Source organism: Aristolochia californica, unplaced genomic scaffold, assembly GCF_029961685.1.
Source record: "Aristolochia californica isolate CCGP_79_NKW_82.1479 unplaced genomic scaffold, dmAriCali1.0.hap1 SCAF_11, whole genome shotgun sequence".
Classification (NCBI taxonomy): Eukaryota; Viridiplantae; Streptophyta; class Magnoliopsida; order Piperales; family Aristolochiaceae; genus Aristolochia; species Aristolochia californica.
Window position 1 is genome coordinate 32,001,252 of NW_027181782.1, and position 17,147 is coordinate 32,018,398.

A 17,147-nucleotide genomic window follows, 5' to 3' on the forward strand; every position below is an offset into this window, starting at 1 on the left:
ATCTTCTTCGAATTGAAGGACGGGCGATGCCCTCGGCCTCGCTCTCTCTCCTCGGCACCCCCCCCCCCCCCCATCGCGCGTCGTTTTTTCTTTTTTCTTCCTCTCTCCCGCACTCCCTTCCCTCTCTCGTCTCCCTGCGCCCCCGACATTGTTCTCGGCCTTCGTCTCCCTGCGTCCCCGACGTTGATCTCGGCCACTATCTCAGTTCCCTCTCGTCTCCGGCTTCAACTCTCGGTCTTCTCTCGGCCTCGCCCTCTCTGTCGCACCCCCTCTCTCGTCTCTGTGACTCCCTCTCTTCTCTCGGACAAGCTCTCTCTCTCTATTCCCTCCCGACCTCCCTTTCTTCTCCCTTTCTTCTCCCTTTCGGCCTCCCACTCTCTTATCTCTCTGGCTAGTCTCGATTAGGCATCAATTTCACCCTTCGGCTTCAGATTTCCCCCTTCGATTTCACCCTTCGGCTTCACCCTTCGGGTTCGGATTTCCCCCTTCGGCCTCACCCTTCGGCTTCGGATTTCCCCCTTCGATTTCACCCTTCGGCTTCACCCTTCGGGTTCGGATTTCCCCCTTCGGCCTCACCCTTCGGCTTCGGATTTCCCCTTCGATTTCACCCTTCGGCTACGGATTTCCCCAAATTTCAGAAGGTATGCCTAAACTCGAATTTTTTTCATTAAATTAGTGTTTTATTTGATTTAAATTTATTTTCAGTGCGTAATTGGGGGTTATTTGTGCATTATTTTTGGATTTAGGGTTACGGTTTAGGGTTTATGGTATTTTAGGGATTAGGGTTTAGGGTTTAGTGCGTAATTAGGGTTTATGGTTAAGGGTATTTTAGGGATTAGGGTTTTAAAGGTTTAGGGGGTTTAGGGTTTTTAAGCTATAAGGTTTTTTGGGTTTAGGGCTTTTAATGTATTAAGTCCTGGAATTAGTGTTTAGGGTTTAGAGTTTAGTAGGTGATAGGGTTTAGGGTTTGATGGTTTAGTTTTTTTTTTATGGTTTGTGTTTCGGGTAAGTTTTAGGCTAGGGGTTTATGGTATTTTAGGGATTATAATTTTTAAGGTTTAGGGGGGTTTATGGTTTTTAAGGTTTTTTTTTTTTTGGGGGGGGGGGGGGGGGGGGGTGGGGTTTAGGGTTTTGGGCTTTTAAGGTATTAAGTTCTGGAATTAGTGTTTAGGGGTTTTTAGTCCAATTCAAACAAGGTTGAGTCGCCTACACGGGCGTCCATTAGCCAACGAAACCCGACCCCCATCACTGACGAGGTATAGTTCATAGTGACTGCGAAGTTATATGGGGCTCTACCAGGGGTCTTCGGTGAATTTGGATTTGATGTGTGTGTGTTTTCATTGTTTAGTGCATATGCATTAGTGAAAATAATTTAATTAATTTTGAAATGTGTGAGAATGTTGTTGAGAATTTTTGAAGTGCTATGAAATGTTTTTGCCATGTGGTGAGGAGATTCGGGTATTATACATATCCACCACATGGTATTTTTTTTATGGTTTGTGTTTTGGGCTTTTAAGGTATTAAGTTCTGGAATTAGTGTTTATGGGTTTTTAGTCCAATTCAAACAAGGTTGAGTCGCCTACACGGGCGTCCATTAGCCAACGAAACCCGACCCCCATCATTGACGAGGTACAGTTCATAGTGACTGCGAAGTTATATGGGGCTCTACCAGGGGTCTTCGGTGAATTTGGATTTGATGTGTGTGTGTTTTCTTTGTTTAGTGCATATGCATTAGTGAAAATAATTTAATTAATTTTGAAATATGTGAGAATGTTGTTGAGAATTTTTGAAGTGCTATGAAATGTTTTTGCCATGTGGTGAGGAGAGTCGGGTATTATACATATCCACCACATGGTATTTTTTTTTATAGTTTGTGTTTCCGTGACGAGTAAAGGTTGTCTGATAAAGTTTTTTCCGTGAGGACCGTATCAGATTTAGATTATACATGGCTGCAAGAAGACAACCAAGTGGTCGAACATATGATATTTGGACATTCGATGATGATAGCAAAATGCTCGATCTCTTGGTCGAGCAGGTCAATCTAGGGAACAAGTTGCCTAATGGGGTGTGGAAGCATGAGGTATACATGGACTGTGTAAATAAGTTCAATGAAGACACAGTCATGAAAAAAACTGTTGAGCAGGTGAAGAATCGAACAAGAGCATGGAAGAAAACATACCAAACGGTAACGAGCTGTATCAACACTAGTGGGTTTGGTTGGGATGCAACCACACAACGAGTTACTGCATGTAATTCTGTATGGCTTGATTACATAAAGGTCAGTAAATCTGTATGGCTCGACTATATGATGTACTATAAAATATTTTTTATGTTTTTCGCGTTAGTATAACTCTATTCCAAGACGTCTAAATGATGTTTTATTCTTGTAGGAGCATAAAGATGCTGAGAAGTACAGACGTGAAGGCTGCCCCCTATACGACAAATTAGCTGTGGTGGTGGGAAACACAATAGCGGTAGGGTCAGGAGCTGCAACCTTTGTAGATCAGGGTGATGAGGTGATCCGTGAATCGGAACATGTCCCGATGGATGAGCCAGCGGATGTTGATATAGTTAGGGATACTCCATCACCATTATTAAGCATGGATGAGTCTCTAGGTAATCAATCTGAAAGAAGTAAACGGTCATCTTCAAGTCGTCGTAGAAAGAGAACCGAAATGCCCGATAACGACACTAGTAGCAGAATTTTTGATGCAATAGATCGAATTGCTCAGACATTTCAGAATTTCATGATGAAAGACGATATTGTAAGAGGTTGCGTCAACGCCCTCAGGGAAATCCCGGACTTGCCTACAGAATTGAAGTATCGCGCTCCTTCATGGTTGGATACACCAACTAAGAAGGTCATGTTTATGGAAATGACAGTGGAAGAGCGGGTTGAGTGGCTTAAATTTTGTTTTGAAAACTAATTGTAATGCGTTATAAATACACTATTTTTTTGGAATATTATTATGTAGTAGACATGATATTTGAATTATGACGTTGCAAAACTTATTAGTATGGTTTGTATTTAAATTTGATATGTTGTTGTGTTTATATATTGCATAGATAAATATGGTGTTTTGAGTATGGATGTGGAATGTGATTGAATGTAGGATGTGGATGAATGTAGGATGTGATTGAATGTAGGATGTGGAATGTGGATGAATGTAGGATGTGTGAATGTGGATGAATGTAGGATGTGGGAATGGGGATGAATGTAGGATGTGATTGAATGTAGGATGTGAGATGTGGGAATGTCGATGAATGTAGGATGTGGGAATGGGGATGAATGTAGGATGTGATTGAATGTAGGATGTGTGAATGTGGATGAATGTAGGATGTGATTGAATGTAGGATGTGGGAATGTGGATGAATATGGTTGTTTATAGGTGTGATTGCAAATAGGTTATGATTGAAGATTGATGTTTACTCGTGTTTATGAATTTTAGGCGATTGAATTTGTGGATTTCTATGGATACTATGACAAACGATGAAAAGGTTGCAATTATGGTTGCATTCACAACTTTGATGATCGCCATGGAAAGATACTATATGTACCATTGTAACAAACATGTACCACGTTCTTGTGGGATGAATGGTCCATTGTATTTGCAAAAGGCACTAGACAAATCTCCAGTTAAATTTCGTAAAGTGTACAGGATGAACCAACTGGTATTTCACAAATTTGCAGATATACTTTCTAGTAAAGGGTTTTTATCAGCCACAAAGACCATCTCAGTTGAAGAACAACTTGCATATTTCCTCCTAACTGTTGGTCAAGGACAAGTGTATAGTGTCACAGCAGAGATGTTTGATAGATCAAACTGGACGATAAGTAAGTATTTCAACAAGGTGTTGGATGCAATCCTCAAACTTCACTCTGATTACGTCAAACGGCCTTCGGAACGCACACACTCGAAGATTTTAACAAATTCAATGTTTTATCCCTACTTCAAGGTAACATCACTTCCTATAACTAAATAATTTTACATTAATATACAAAGTTAGTAAATATTAATTGAAAATGTATAATTAGGATTGTATTGGAGCTATTGATGAAACTCATATCAAAGCCAACATTCCACTTGAAGATCAACCAAGGTTTTGGAATAGAAAAGGTTATCTCTCACAAAATGTGATGGCTGCATGTTCATTTGATATGCAATTCACTTATGTACTTGCTGGATGGAAGGGGTCAGCAGCCGATTCCCGTGTATTGAAGGATGCATTGACTCGTCAAGATAAAATCTTTGTACCTGAAGGTAAGTAATATATTTTTATGCAGTACTTTTTTATCTATTTTATCTTCAATTATTTTATGTGGTATATAATTTTTATTATAGGAAAATATTATCTAGTCGATGCTGGTTATGCAAATCTTCCAGGATTTTTGGCTCCATATCGAGGAACCCGATATCTTCTGCAAGAATTTGGAGATAATATTCCTAGAAATGAAAAAGAATTATTCAACCGAAGACATTCATCTTTACGGAATATTATTGAGCGAACTTTTGGTGCTTTAAAAGCTCGATTTCAAATATTAAAAGGCACTCCTCCATTTTCTTTTAAGATCCAGGTGAAAATTGTACATGCTTGTTGCATATTGCACAATTATATACGTGCAGAAGATTATGATGATATATTTGAAGATGAAGTTGATGATTCGGGTGGCATGCTCAGTGGAGGAGGTGATGCGGTCCAATTAGGTGCAATGGATGATACAGACAGTGACGATTGCGATGATCTTGAGGATGTGGGTAGCCAAGTAACAAGCATTCGGAGGCAGAGTACATTAGAATCCACAAGAGCCGCACAATTTCGAGATGCCATATCGACATCCATGTGGAACGATAAATGATAGTTTACTCTTATTACTTTTGAACATGCGTAATTTATATGTACTAAACTTGTAACTCGTTGATTGTAATATTAAAGGCACGAACTCGTTATTTGAATAATTTTTTTTAGGTTATTTTAAAAGTTGTATATGTATTTATTTATTATTTTATTTTATTTTATTACTATATTAAACTTCATATTTAAGTCTCTGGTAAATAAAATATAATTAAAGTATGCATTTATTAATATATCATCATTAATTATGTCAAAATATATTATTAATTAATACAATACAAATCTATCTTATGTTATTAATATAATATTTTTTATTCATTAATCAGATTTTTTTTATTCACTCTATTGTATTAGTGATTTAATAGTGGTAATTAAAATATTGTTAACTCAGACACTTTGGTTTAATTAGTTCATTTTTATAATTATTAAAATCAATAATTTTAAATTTCTATAAGATGAAGATGAAGATGAAGTTGTCTTGACTAACACCCTATTTCAAAGATTTCGAAGATGAAGTTGTCTTGACTAACACCCATTTCGAAGATGAAGATCATGTAGATACATAAGATGAAGATGAAGATGAAGATGAAGATGAAGATCAAATTTTCATGTATACTGGAAAATAGTTTTCAGTGTTAGTGCCCCAACATGAGAAAGACATAAAAAACAAAAGAATCCATAAACCCTTACACTTAATTACAACATAGTCCTTAAACCCCAAATTAGGTAAAACAACCATTATTACTACACAAATAAGTTATTTAATGTATAATTAAATATATTAATATATGTACTAATTGAATTAGATATTTTATTGTACATTAACATGGTAATTGCATGAGCTAATGAAATATGTACATGATTAATTACAAATAATAAAAAATAAAATTATAAATAACAAAAACGAAAGTAATATGTTGAGTTATTAATTTATTAATAACATATGATATACTTAAACCTAAAAATAAATAATTTAAGAGAAAAAATTGATCTAATCATAACTTTAACACCCTATATATTTGTACATAATATATTTTATGTATTATTAATTAATAATATATTATCACAAAATTTAAAACCATTGGTTTAATTAACTATAGCAATCGGATAATTATGCTAAAATAATTTATCAAATATTTATTGTAACAATATTTTAATTATGACTATTAAATCACTATTTTAATATAGTAATTATAAAATAAATATATTAAATAATTAAAAATAATTATTTTTATAAATAAAATTTATAAATTAATGATTTTTATGACGATAGTTTAATTTTTCCTTAGGAAAAATTAAACCATCGTCGTCTTCCTCAGCGGCGAGCCAGCGGGCAACGGCGATGGGCAACGCCTATAGAGGCGGCGCTCCGATGGTACGCCGAGAGGGAGAAGAGAGGGACGACGAGAAGTTCTGCAACAGATGTTCGACCTCCCGTGCTTTGCCACTGAGGTCAAGAGGGAGGATGGCCGATGGGGGGGGTAAAGAGTGGAACGCCGAGAGAGGCCTCCTCTCGACCTCCATCGCAGAGCCTCTCGGTTTCCCGTATTCTACAATGGAGGTCGAGAGGGAGAGGCCGTAGAGAGGGAGATCGGAGAGGCACAATGGAGACGAGAGAGGGAGTAGAGAGCTTAGGGTTTAGGGAGAAGACAGAGGGGCTGCGGGAACGAAATAGCAGAAATGAGCGAGAGGGTGTGCGGCAGAGAGAGCCCTGCACACGTTTCATGTACATGATTCTCAAAATCGGGCAGAAAACACTTTTCGCCGTTTACTCTTGGGACATAATCTCTTGAGTCATGGATGATCATGTACATGACATGAAGTGTGGCGCTCCCTAACGACTTTAGGACATGAACTGAGTAACTTTAACACCCTATATATTTGTACATAATATATTTTATGTATTATTAATTAATAATATATTATCACAAAATTTAAAACCATTGGTTTAATTAACTATAGCAATCAGATAATTATGCCAAAATAATTTATCAAATATTTATTGTAACAATATTTTAATTATGACTATTAAATCACTATTTTAATGTAATAATTATAAAAAATATATATTAAATAAATAAAAATAATTATTTTTATAAATAAAATTTATAAATTAATGATTTTTATGATGATAGTTTAATTTTTCCTAACTTAGGAAAAATTAAACCATCGTCGTCTTCCTCAGCGGCGAGCCAGCGGGCAACGGCGACGGGCAATGCCTACAGAGGCGGCGCTCCGATGGTACGCCGAGAGGGAGGAGAGGGAGGCCGACCCAAGGGAAGAAGGCCTCCCTCCCTCTCGACCTCTGTCTTGGAACCTCTCGGTTTCCCGTATTCTACAACGGAGGTCGAGAGGGAGAGGTCGTAGAGAGGGAGACCGGAGAGGGACAGTGGAGACGAGAGAGGGAGTAGAGAGCTCGGGGTTTAGGGAGACGACAGAGGGGCTGCGGGAATGAAATGGCAGAAATGAGTTTCATGTACATGATTCTCAAAATCGGCCAGAAAACACTTTTCGCCGTTTACTCTTGGGACATGATCTCTTGAGTCATGGATGATCATGTACATGACATGAAGTTTGGCACTCCCTAACGACTTCAGGACATGAACTGAGTAATGCGCGTGAAGATCATGCCCTTAATCATGTTGACTAAACCAACCCCCCCCCCCCCCCCCCCCCCCCCCCCCCCCAAGGTTGTTTTTTGGGAATTTTGTTTTTCAAAAGGGGAACAAGTAGTTCATGCTAGAAAGCACGATATCCAATTAACCCAACAACACCGTTTAAACCGAACAAAGAAAGGAGAAATTGGTTTTGTAAAACGTCGAAGGAGTCAAACCTATACATAGAAGTCAAACACATCAATAAAAACGATAACCCTAAAAGTGACAAGACAAAAGAAGTCAAACATTAGGTGAAAAAAGAACAAAAATAGTTGGACCCTTGTGAAAGGATTCTAACATTTGTCATGATAGAGAGTGTAGAAGAGTTGCATATAGAGAAACAAAAAGTTCGAAAGAAAAAGATGAGTAGAACCCGCTAGGAGTAAAACCCACTAAGAGGAGTAGAACCAACTGGGAGATGTAAAACCCTCCAGGAGGATTAAAACCCATTTGAGCAAGAGGATTCAAACCAATGGAAGGATTCAAACCCATATACGTGAAAAGGAAAACAAAAACAAAAAAGGAATCAAATCCACCTAATAGAAAGTTTTTTTTTAAAAAAAAAGATTAGACCCCTATAAAGTGCAAAAGCAAGAGGAGTTGAACCCATGCTATAAGATTGAAACCCATGTTACAATAATTCAAAATTTTAGAATGTCAGATTCAAATATGGAAGTTATAGGTCTCCAAATTTTGTAAGTGACTTACAAACTTGTTCAACAGTAAAAATAAGATTTAATAATTATTTTTCATAAATTTGAACATATTTTCACCTATTTTTAGAATTCAACCTATTAAATGTGTGTCATGTGTTTTGAAGATCAAATTTGATTAGTTGTGAGATTGACTATCACTCAAAATCTGTACCACCAATTTTTTATTTTTTTGTTTTGTTTTCAAATCATATCTCACATACAAATATGTTGATTTTTTGAGGCATCTTAAAAGGGTTTTTTTCAAAATATTAAAATTTGTCAATAAGAATTCAAATTCAAGTATTTACATGTTCATACTTGAGATATATTGATAAGCAAGTACATTGAACTAGTGTGACAACAATTTGAAATCGTTTGCTTAAGTTCATATTACTACTCGTGGGTCATATGAGTTGTTTTGTATGCATTCCCCAATTAGAAAATCTTATCCTAGATTTACATTGAGCTAGTATTTTTAAATCAAATCAATAAGGATTATTTTTAGTTGTCTATATTTTCAAATTAAGTCATTAAAGACTATACGAGCCATCTACCTTTTGAAATCAAGTAAGGGTTATTTTAAAACCAATCATTACATTAATAGGTAATTGGCATTGATGTACCGATTTGTTGTTATTGATTGATTTTTGTTAGACTTTCTTTTCACCAACCATCAATTCTTCTTCAATTCAACACTTTTGGGTTTGTTATTGAAGATGTTGGGCGCCTGCTGCAGTCACCAATTTATGAAAGCAAGGAACTACCTGATATGCTCCTTGCTTAAAATTGTTCTCTAGTTGCAGTCTGAGCTTCACTGACTTTCCCATGATCAAGACAAGCCACAGCTTAAGTCTAGAGAGGTAGAGATGGAGATGAGAGACCCCATTTTTGTCTGCATTCACTTTCTTGCTCTTAATAAGATTACAATATTTTATAAAGATGAGGGCCTCCCCGTCCCTTTTCTCTGCGCAAACAAAAACAAGGAACCTTCCCCAATCCCTCTTGCTAGCAGAAGCTGATGGGAAGGGGAGAAGCAGTTACAAATGCGATTTACCTTTTCCTTTTGAGGAATTAAATTAGGATACATCAATCTGTACAGTCTGTCCCTGACCTTATACAACATAAATGGGTTGTAAATAGAAATACCCTCTCAGTTACTGCTCTCGATTGTGGTTACGAACCCATCTCTCTTCCTTGCAACGGAATTATGGGAAGAAATACGAAAAAATTACCCCTTAGAGCTGCAATACTAAGTCCGGATGTTGTGAATCCACCTTGACTGCACCTGACGATGGAGAACCTGGAGACTGGAATCTCACATTCAGATCTGGTGGTACCGAATCTGAATTTGGGTGAAGAGATAATCCCCGCCAAGATGGCTGCTGATGAGGCAGAAGTCCCGAACCTGGATGAACATCATGAGGAGCATTCGCGGAGGACCCGCCTGAATTTACTGAAATCGAAGTTCGAAGTGCATTAGTCCCTTCAGCTTCTGCTCGACCTGAAGGCACAGTGGCACCTATCAGCCTGGGGCCTTCAGTGTCCGCTCGACTAGTAGGGTTGGAATGGACTAAACTGTTCGCTCTTCTATTAACCATATCAAGCATCCCTGACGCTGAAGTTGTCTCTAGACTGAAGTTACTTCCATGTGGTCCTCCTGGCCTGATCATTTTTCCAACTTGTGAGAGGTTAAAACCAAATCCGGGGTTAAATCCATTAACAGGAGAATGGGTCTGTGAGTTCTGATGAAGTTGGTAAGGTGGCTTTGGCCGGACTCCACTGTTGCTGTTGTGTATGTTATAACCAGTTTCAAAGTTTTTGCCTCTTAGAGTTTCAGGGATCTCAGCGGAATCAGAAGAACTGACGATAATGGATGTTCTGGAGGTAGACACTGGAGGGGTTCTAGTCCAACTAGCTTCTGAGGCTGACAAGTTATTTGAGGATTCTTGTTTGACTGACAATTTATCACCTTCATGCTGTACACTATTACATGCTAAAAGCCGGGCTTTGGAAGGGAGTTGTGGTGAAGGGCCTACTGGTTGTGGACCTGTAAATGAAGAGGATGGTAGTGGTTGATGCGGTGATTGATTTGGAGCTTCATTTTCTCCCACCCATCCTGGGCCAAACTTTGTTCCTGGAGGCAACAGTCTCTCAATTTTCCTGGAAGCGACTCTCCAAGCAGTGGGTCCAAGGTTTACAGCAAATCGAGTGAGGCTCCTTACGTACGCATGTTCCATATGAAAACCAAGCCCAACCTAATTCATATTATAGATGTTTCACCCATCAGTTACTGGTAATACTTCCCAAAATAAATATTCAGAAGGAATAGCTTTGGCATTGTACTCACAGGCATTAGTTGCTTCCTATCTCCATGAAAAGTAGTTAGTACTGATGGTTCACGTGCTGATGACGACTGGAGGGACTGCTTGTAAGTGTTACGACGATTTTCATCAAACACAAACTGTTTTTTGGCGAGTTTAGACATAGACTTCAACATAAAACCTGAAAAGCCAAGACATTTAGAAAATTAAAAATACACGCTTTAACGGCTGAGTCTATAAAAAGGAAGAGGGCTACAAATGCTTAAAGTTTCAGCAATATAAACCTGAGAATTCATCATTTCTGTCAGATTTATGATCAGCAAAACCACCATAAGTTTCAGCGCTGCGACAACTCCTTGTGGATGCATCTCCTAGATTGGGCTTATCAGCTCCTCTTCTTAAATCATGCAAAGGGTTAGATTTGTTATCAACAGGAGTTGCAAGGGTTGCATCAGAGGAGAAATCTGAACTGGCCCTGTCAGCTGGAGGGCGTCCTAGTTGTCGTTTGATAGAAGTTTTGCCTGGTGGTCTTCCTCTACGCACAACTTTCAGCTCAGGTTCATTATCTTCACTATCTTGCCTTAAGTTCTCAAAATTCTTTTTTGCAAGCTCTTGGATGGACCGGGCCTGACAAAAGAGGGAAGCAAATTTATTGAGGCAATTCTAATGCTCTTTCAATCCTTTTCTGGAAGTTCATAGAGTAAGAATGTTTATAGTTTCATAATTAATACCTGACGAAAATAAATGGTATCAGGCGCATTGTAACGCATTGCATTAGAACATATTAAGAACACGTCTTCCTGCAACATAAAAAAATATGGCAAGTTAGCAATATAAGTTTAAAAGGCTAAAATAGAATATCTTTACAAAACAAGGCAACTAGAACCAATCAGTATAGAAGGGATTCATGATGCAATTAAAGCAAAATGCAAAGATCAGTTTAGGTTGAAAGATACAAGATTGACAGCTTAACTCTTACCAATTTGCGGAAAAAAATTAGATGATTGAAAATGAACATAAGACATTTAAAGACATTGACTAACAAATGATACTATCACAGGATCATCCAAGATTCGACCAAAAATTCTACTAGTCTATTATCAGGTCTGATAGGGTGAGATTACAGCAAATAAGTTCAGCTGTTCCTATAAGCAAGGGGACTTGAAACAACCTATTTCTCTCATCGATAACTCAATATTGAAATCTTTTGGCAAACTCAAAGGGCGTCCAGCTTATCAACTGGGTCCACCAGATCAAAGACCTCCAATAATAAAAAAAAAAAAAACAGCAAATTTCCACTGTTCCACATGTCGAATTTCCCAAAATTTGCAAGTAGGCACTGAGAGCATAGAATTACATAATACAGGAAAAAGTAATGAAAGCCAACTGAAAATAAGTAATGAAACTCCTTTTTTTTTGTTTTAAGAAGAAAATGTGGACCTAATATTGGGGAATAGATATTCTTAAATAGAAGGCCACAATTATTTATCCTATTTTTTTTTTCAGAAAGTTTAAATTATAATAAGAGATCCTAACAAAGGATTTAACAAAAATAAATAAAAAAGAGATCCTAACAAAGGTCACAGAAGAAAGCTTAAATTATTGATTGTCAAAGGTTGCTGGCATCATCATCAACCATCTTACAAGAGATTGGTCAGGAAAGGTCCCCAGCAAAAGAAGGACAAATGAAATGTAAGTGACAGCCAGCCACACTTTTGAGTAGAAGTAAAAGTATTTTAAAGTTTGACAAAGGTGAACCACGAGGGAACAGAATACCAACCTATCCTGTTACCGTTTTTAAGGCATTTGTCTTCATAAACAATACTGAAAGTTGCCCCAACATAGAAAATTATGCCTTAGACAAAAAGACACTTATATTTAGTGCGGCAGATTGATCCTTTGGCTTAATGACCAATTGGGGGCTTTCTTAATGTGAAGGTCTTCGTATGAGGTCTCAAAAGGTATATTGACTATGTAGGATGTGTGTGATAATTGTGTGTCTCTCTGTATCAGTCACCAGGATTATAATTTTTTTAAAAATGAATAAACTACAGTACAGTGAGGACAACTATGTTTCCAAGAGCAAAAGATTTGAGAGCAGAGGTACAACAATTGCACTGAAGACCATTTCCAGCATTCATGGTAACGTCTTCAATTTTGGGCATGGATATCAGATTTCAGCAAGTATGGCCTTTATTAAGCCTTTGAAGGGTGTTGTGGCATTGTCAATCTATATTTAGTGCACAACACATTAGTATAACCAGACAAGCCTCAAGAAATTCAGTCTCAATAAAGCATAGCCCTTAGTATGCTTGTGTGATTGACTGGTAATATTGGTATTCAAAAACAAAAAGATTTCTTTGGAAGAAAAGGTAAGTTCCATCGTATGATTCTTTAACATAGTAAAATATGCACCTTTACTCCCTTTAAAGTAGAACTCCTTGGGCCTTGTGGTTCGCCCTTTTCACAGGACAATGCAGAGGAAGATGAAATGCATAAATCAAAAAGATAGTCAGCCTCATAAGGACATGATGGACCCTTAATCTCAACTAATAAGATGTGGACTCTGGAAAACTAGGTGGAGTGAAAATGAGATATCATTGAGAAAGACGAAAGTAGCGACAACATTGAAATGCAAAAGTAGCAATTCAGGAGATGCAACTTGGCAAAAGGATCCAATTAATGTGTTAAAATTGAGTCAGACACACAAAAAATTTCTTTAACCACTCAAAAGACAAACTACACTGCTCTGAGAAATGCACCTCTGAATTTCCTTAAACCGGCAGTTCAACAAAAGGGAAGAGGAAATATTTCGTTCTTAAAAATGAAAAGCTTCAAAGAAATAAAAATCCATCTGGAACATCCTTCAACCAACCTCAAATTGTTCTAAATTGGCATAAGACCCAGAAGAAAGTTTGCTCCTCACAGTAGCGAAATCCATTGGATGCTCTATGACTTCATGGTAGTCTGGCAGCTGTAAACAGGAAGCGTGAAAAATTCAGTTCAAATGGAACAAGTATTTCAACAAAATAGTTGATGTCAGTAGAGAGCTGGAGCAAGAATAAAGAAAAAAAAGGGCATAAACAACCAACGAATCAATATGAAAGGGGTCGAAAATCAACCTCATTCGGATCCACAGGTTCTGAAAAAACTCCGTAAGTGTCTTTCCTGCCAACATATCAGATAATTACCGAACATGAGGTCAGAACTAAGATTTGAAAACAGAAACATATCGAAGAATCAAATTTAGACAAGGGAAGAAGGAATCCGCAGTCTCACTTTTGAAGCCGGTCGAGGATAAAAATCAGCAACTTCTTATCCGGCAGGGGAGTTGTGGGCCCGGTACCAGAAGGTGCCACTGCATGGAATAAACCACGTAAATATATAAAGATTTCCAAGAACAAGAATTTTTTGTGGCAAATCCAACCAACACACACCTGGAAGGGAATCAGTCGCTTTCGCAACAGAAGTCTGCCTTTCTGTCTGGAAAAAAATTATATCGGAGTAAGAGAGACAGTCAGTCAAATTAAAGAACACTACCGAACATAAACTCATCGTCCTCAGAATTTGAAGACCTTTCCACATGCTATGAAACGGTAAAAGTAGAAGAAAGATCCAATTAGATCAGAGAAAAAGACCAAACGAGAGATGATAAAAATAGAAGCAACAACAACAACAACAAAAAAAAAAAAAAAAAAAAAAACAGAAAGAAAGGGAAGAAAAGACAAATTAGAACTTTAAAGACAAAACATATGTTCTCAGGATATTTTAGAACCCGAGACCAATCAAGAATATAAAAGTACAACAAATAACCTCGTAAAGTACCGCTGAAATCCCAGACGTGAACTTTAAAGGAAAAAGAAATACGGAAAACAAAAACTCGACAAAGTCAATTCGGTAAACTGTTTACGATATCAAAATTAATCTGTGACAAATATGGACAGAGATTTTTCAACTAACAAACAGACTATCGGAAATTAAAAAGTCCAGCCACGTCTCCTACTTAAAAAGGGCAAAAGAAAACACGCCTTTTAAGACAAATAGCAATGAGAAATCCCCAAAACTGCAATTCAAAGCGGAAAACAAAATTTTTAAATTCGAAAAAGATCACACCTTTTTTCCGTATCTGATCCAGCACCCAAAGACCCAATGATTGACAAAACCCATCAGTTTTCTCAAAAGAGTCAATTTTCTCCCCTTCCCAATCAGTAAGCGGAATGTCCCGGAACAAAAAAAAAAAAAAACCCCAATTCGAAAAAGAGCAAAAAAAAAAAAAAAAAAAAAACTATCACCTTTCCATTAATCGATCCTTCACCGAATTCCCCCGATCCGTCGGCAACACCAACGGCATTGATCTTCCTTCTCTTGAGCGGAGTCTCCCCATTCTCATCCTCCTCCCCGTCGGATTCGTCAGCGGCGTCGGATCCCGACCTCCCGGCCGACTGCGAATTCTCCGTCCCTTGGGGCAAACGAAGCACCAGCGTGAGTTTTTTCTCCCTGCGCTTGCCATTAGTCTCCTCGTCATCATCCTCATCGTCGTCTTCATCATTCCGGTTGTCCGCAACGACCTCCGGATTAGGGTTGCGACGAGTAAGCCGCCGGTGGGACGGAGGGTTAGGGTTTCGTGAATTGGGGTTTCCGGTATTAGAATAGGGGTCCTTTTGCAGTTGTTGTAATAGCTGTTCATGCTGTTGTCGGAGGCTTCGCTTTTGGAGATCCAAAAGAGAGGGACGACCTTTCTTCTTCTTCTTCTTCTCCTCCACTACCTTACCCATTTCTCGATCCCCCCTCCCTCTCCTCTCTCTCTAAACTAAGGGGGTATTTTTTCGTTTTTTTTTTTTTGTTTGCGTGTAATGAATTCTGCGCGGTGGGTCACAGACCCACACGTGACGGAGGCACGTGAGAGATAAAGCGACACCTACTCCCCTTTCCCCTTTTTAGGCATATCCTTATGGACATGCTGCGGCTGCATAATGGCCCTAAGTGGATGTCTGAGTCGCTCTACCTCAACGACACGTGGCACTTCGGTGGGTCCACCCAACGAAATTAAATAAATGAACCTTGAGTTGCAGGCTGCGCCGGAACTTATCCCATCTTCAATAAAGTGGTGACACCTCAGAAAGATTCTCTCACCTTAGAAAGATTCTCTCCCTTATCAAATAATAGTCCAGTTTTTAGCCGATTTGAGAAAAATATTTTAATTTATCTTATAAATTTTTTAAAATTTAATAGATAATTTTTTTAATATTTTTTTAAAATACCATAGATCGCTTCTAACATAAGAACATTGTACTTACTCATTGCGATGATGTAAGTAATAACTTACAAGAGCAAGTACAACTGTGTAATATATAATACAAATGTAAATTTATTCACTATTTTATAGATAATCTATGAGTACCTGCAATATTGGATATTTAATAATGAAAACAAAGCCCAAACACAAATGAGCATCTATATCTAAACAATAAAACACAACTAGTACCATCAAATAAGTTGCAATATCTATGTATTAAACACAAATATTAAATCATATTATTAAATAATTCTTAGCCCTCCTCTCGTAACAAAAAAAAAAAAAAACGTATCATCCATGTCTTAAACACACACATATCCATATATTAACCACAATATACATTTATTCACATTAAGACATATTATTTCAAAGTCAATCGAAATACTCATTAATCAACGACATTCATTCAAAATCAAATGTCTTATATATCAATGTTAATATTGTCAACAATTGTGTGTCAATCTATTACATTTTATTGAAGTTATATATGAGCCAATCATATCGCTCTTCCAGTGTCATCTTGACAAACATATTTTTCTTATCTTTGTTGTCAATCAACTTGAGGGGTATAAAATTTGACTTCTCTGGGCAAGTTAGGTACTTCTAAAAGAGCTTCGTACTATAGAAGCTTTGCATTGGCATATGCGGGACAAAAGATCCCCACAAGGGTTTATGCCATATTGTTAATGGCATTAATGATCATTTTAGTATTATCAGGAGATTGTTATGAACTCTTCCTGTGACGAGTAGAAGAACTTCAAAACTGGGAATTTGATGATGTTTTGCCTCTTCTACGAGCTTCATTTGCAAACTCAATATCGTTAGGCGGTAGACCATGGATCTCCCTAATCACACCATTTGCAAACTCAATAAAATTTCCAACAACTAATGCCAACTTTTTATATAGTAGGCAACCTTCCTGCTTATATTTATCGACTTCTCTGTGCTCTAACAAGAAAAGTTATCTCTCAGAAAACTTGATATCCTGATTAGTAATGCAACAACATAACTTTCTATGTTATATGTACTAACCTAGATGTATTCTTGTCATATTGTATTACTTGAAGTGATCCCACCCCTTATACGCCACGAGTTGACTCAACTTTAGGTTCAAGCTACTTGAGGGTTGATTTGTTCTTTTTTGTTGCCATTGGAGAACTCAAACCCACTTGACCTGACCATGAGTTTACTCAAGGGTTGTCATCAACCTCCCGTGGGTTGAAAAAATTAGGGTTTTCTTTGATTCCTCCTTCTTTGACACAAATCCACGAATCCACGCCTCAACTAGACTAGAGCTTTAAAATCAAGGGAAAATAGAACGCTT

General features: G+C 37.6%; 1 protein-coding gene across 1 annotated transcript; it reads right to left on the minus strand.

The window, feature by feature from the left end:
- Nucleotides 1-9,113: 9,113 nt before the first annotated feature.
- On the minus strand, nt 9,114-15,341 carry LOC137944185 (uncharacterized). Its single transcript, XM_068789758.1, has 9 exons — nt 14,820-15,341; nt 13,965-14,010; nt 13,807-13,885; nt 13,650-13,695; nt 13,403-13,501; nt 11,259-11,327; nt 10,812-11,154; nt 10,554-10,708; nt 9,114-10,461 (listed from the first exon to the last, which is right to left on the minus strand). Exons 1-9 carry the CDS (start codon nt 15,300-15,302, stop codon nt 9,442-9,444), a joined length of 2,340 nt encoding a protein of 779 aa, XP_068645859.1. The 5' UTR covers nt 15,303-15,341; the 3' UTR covers nt 9,114-9,441.
- Nucleotides 15,342-17,147: the final 1,806 nt, after the last annotated feature.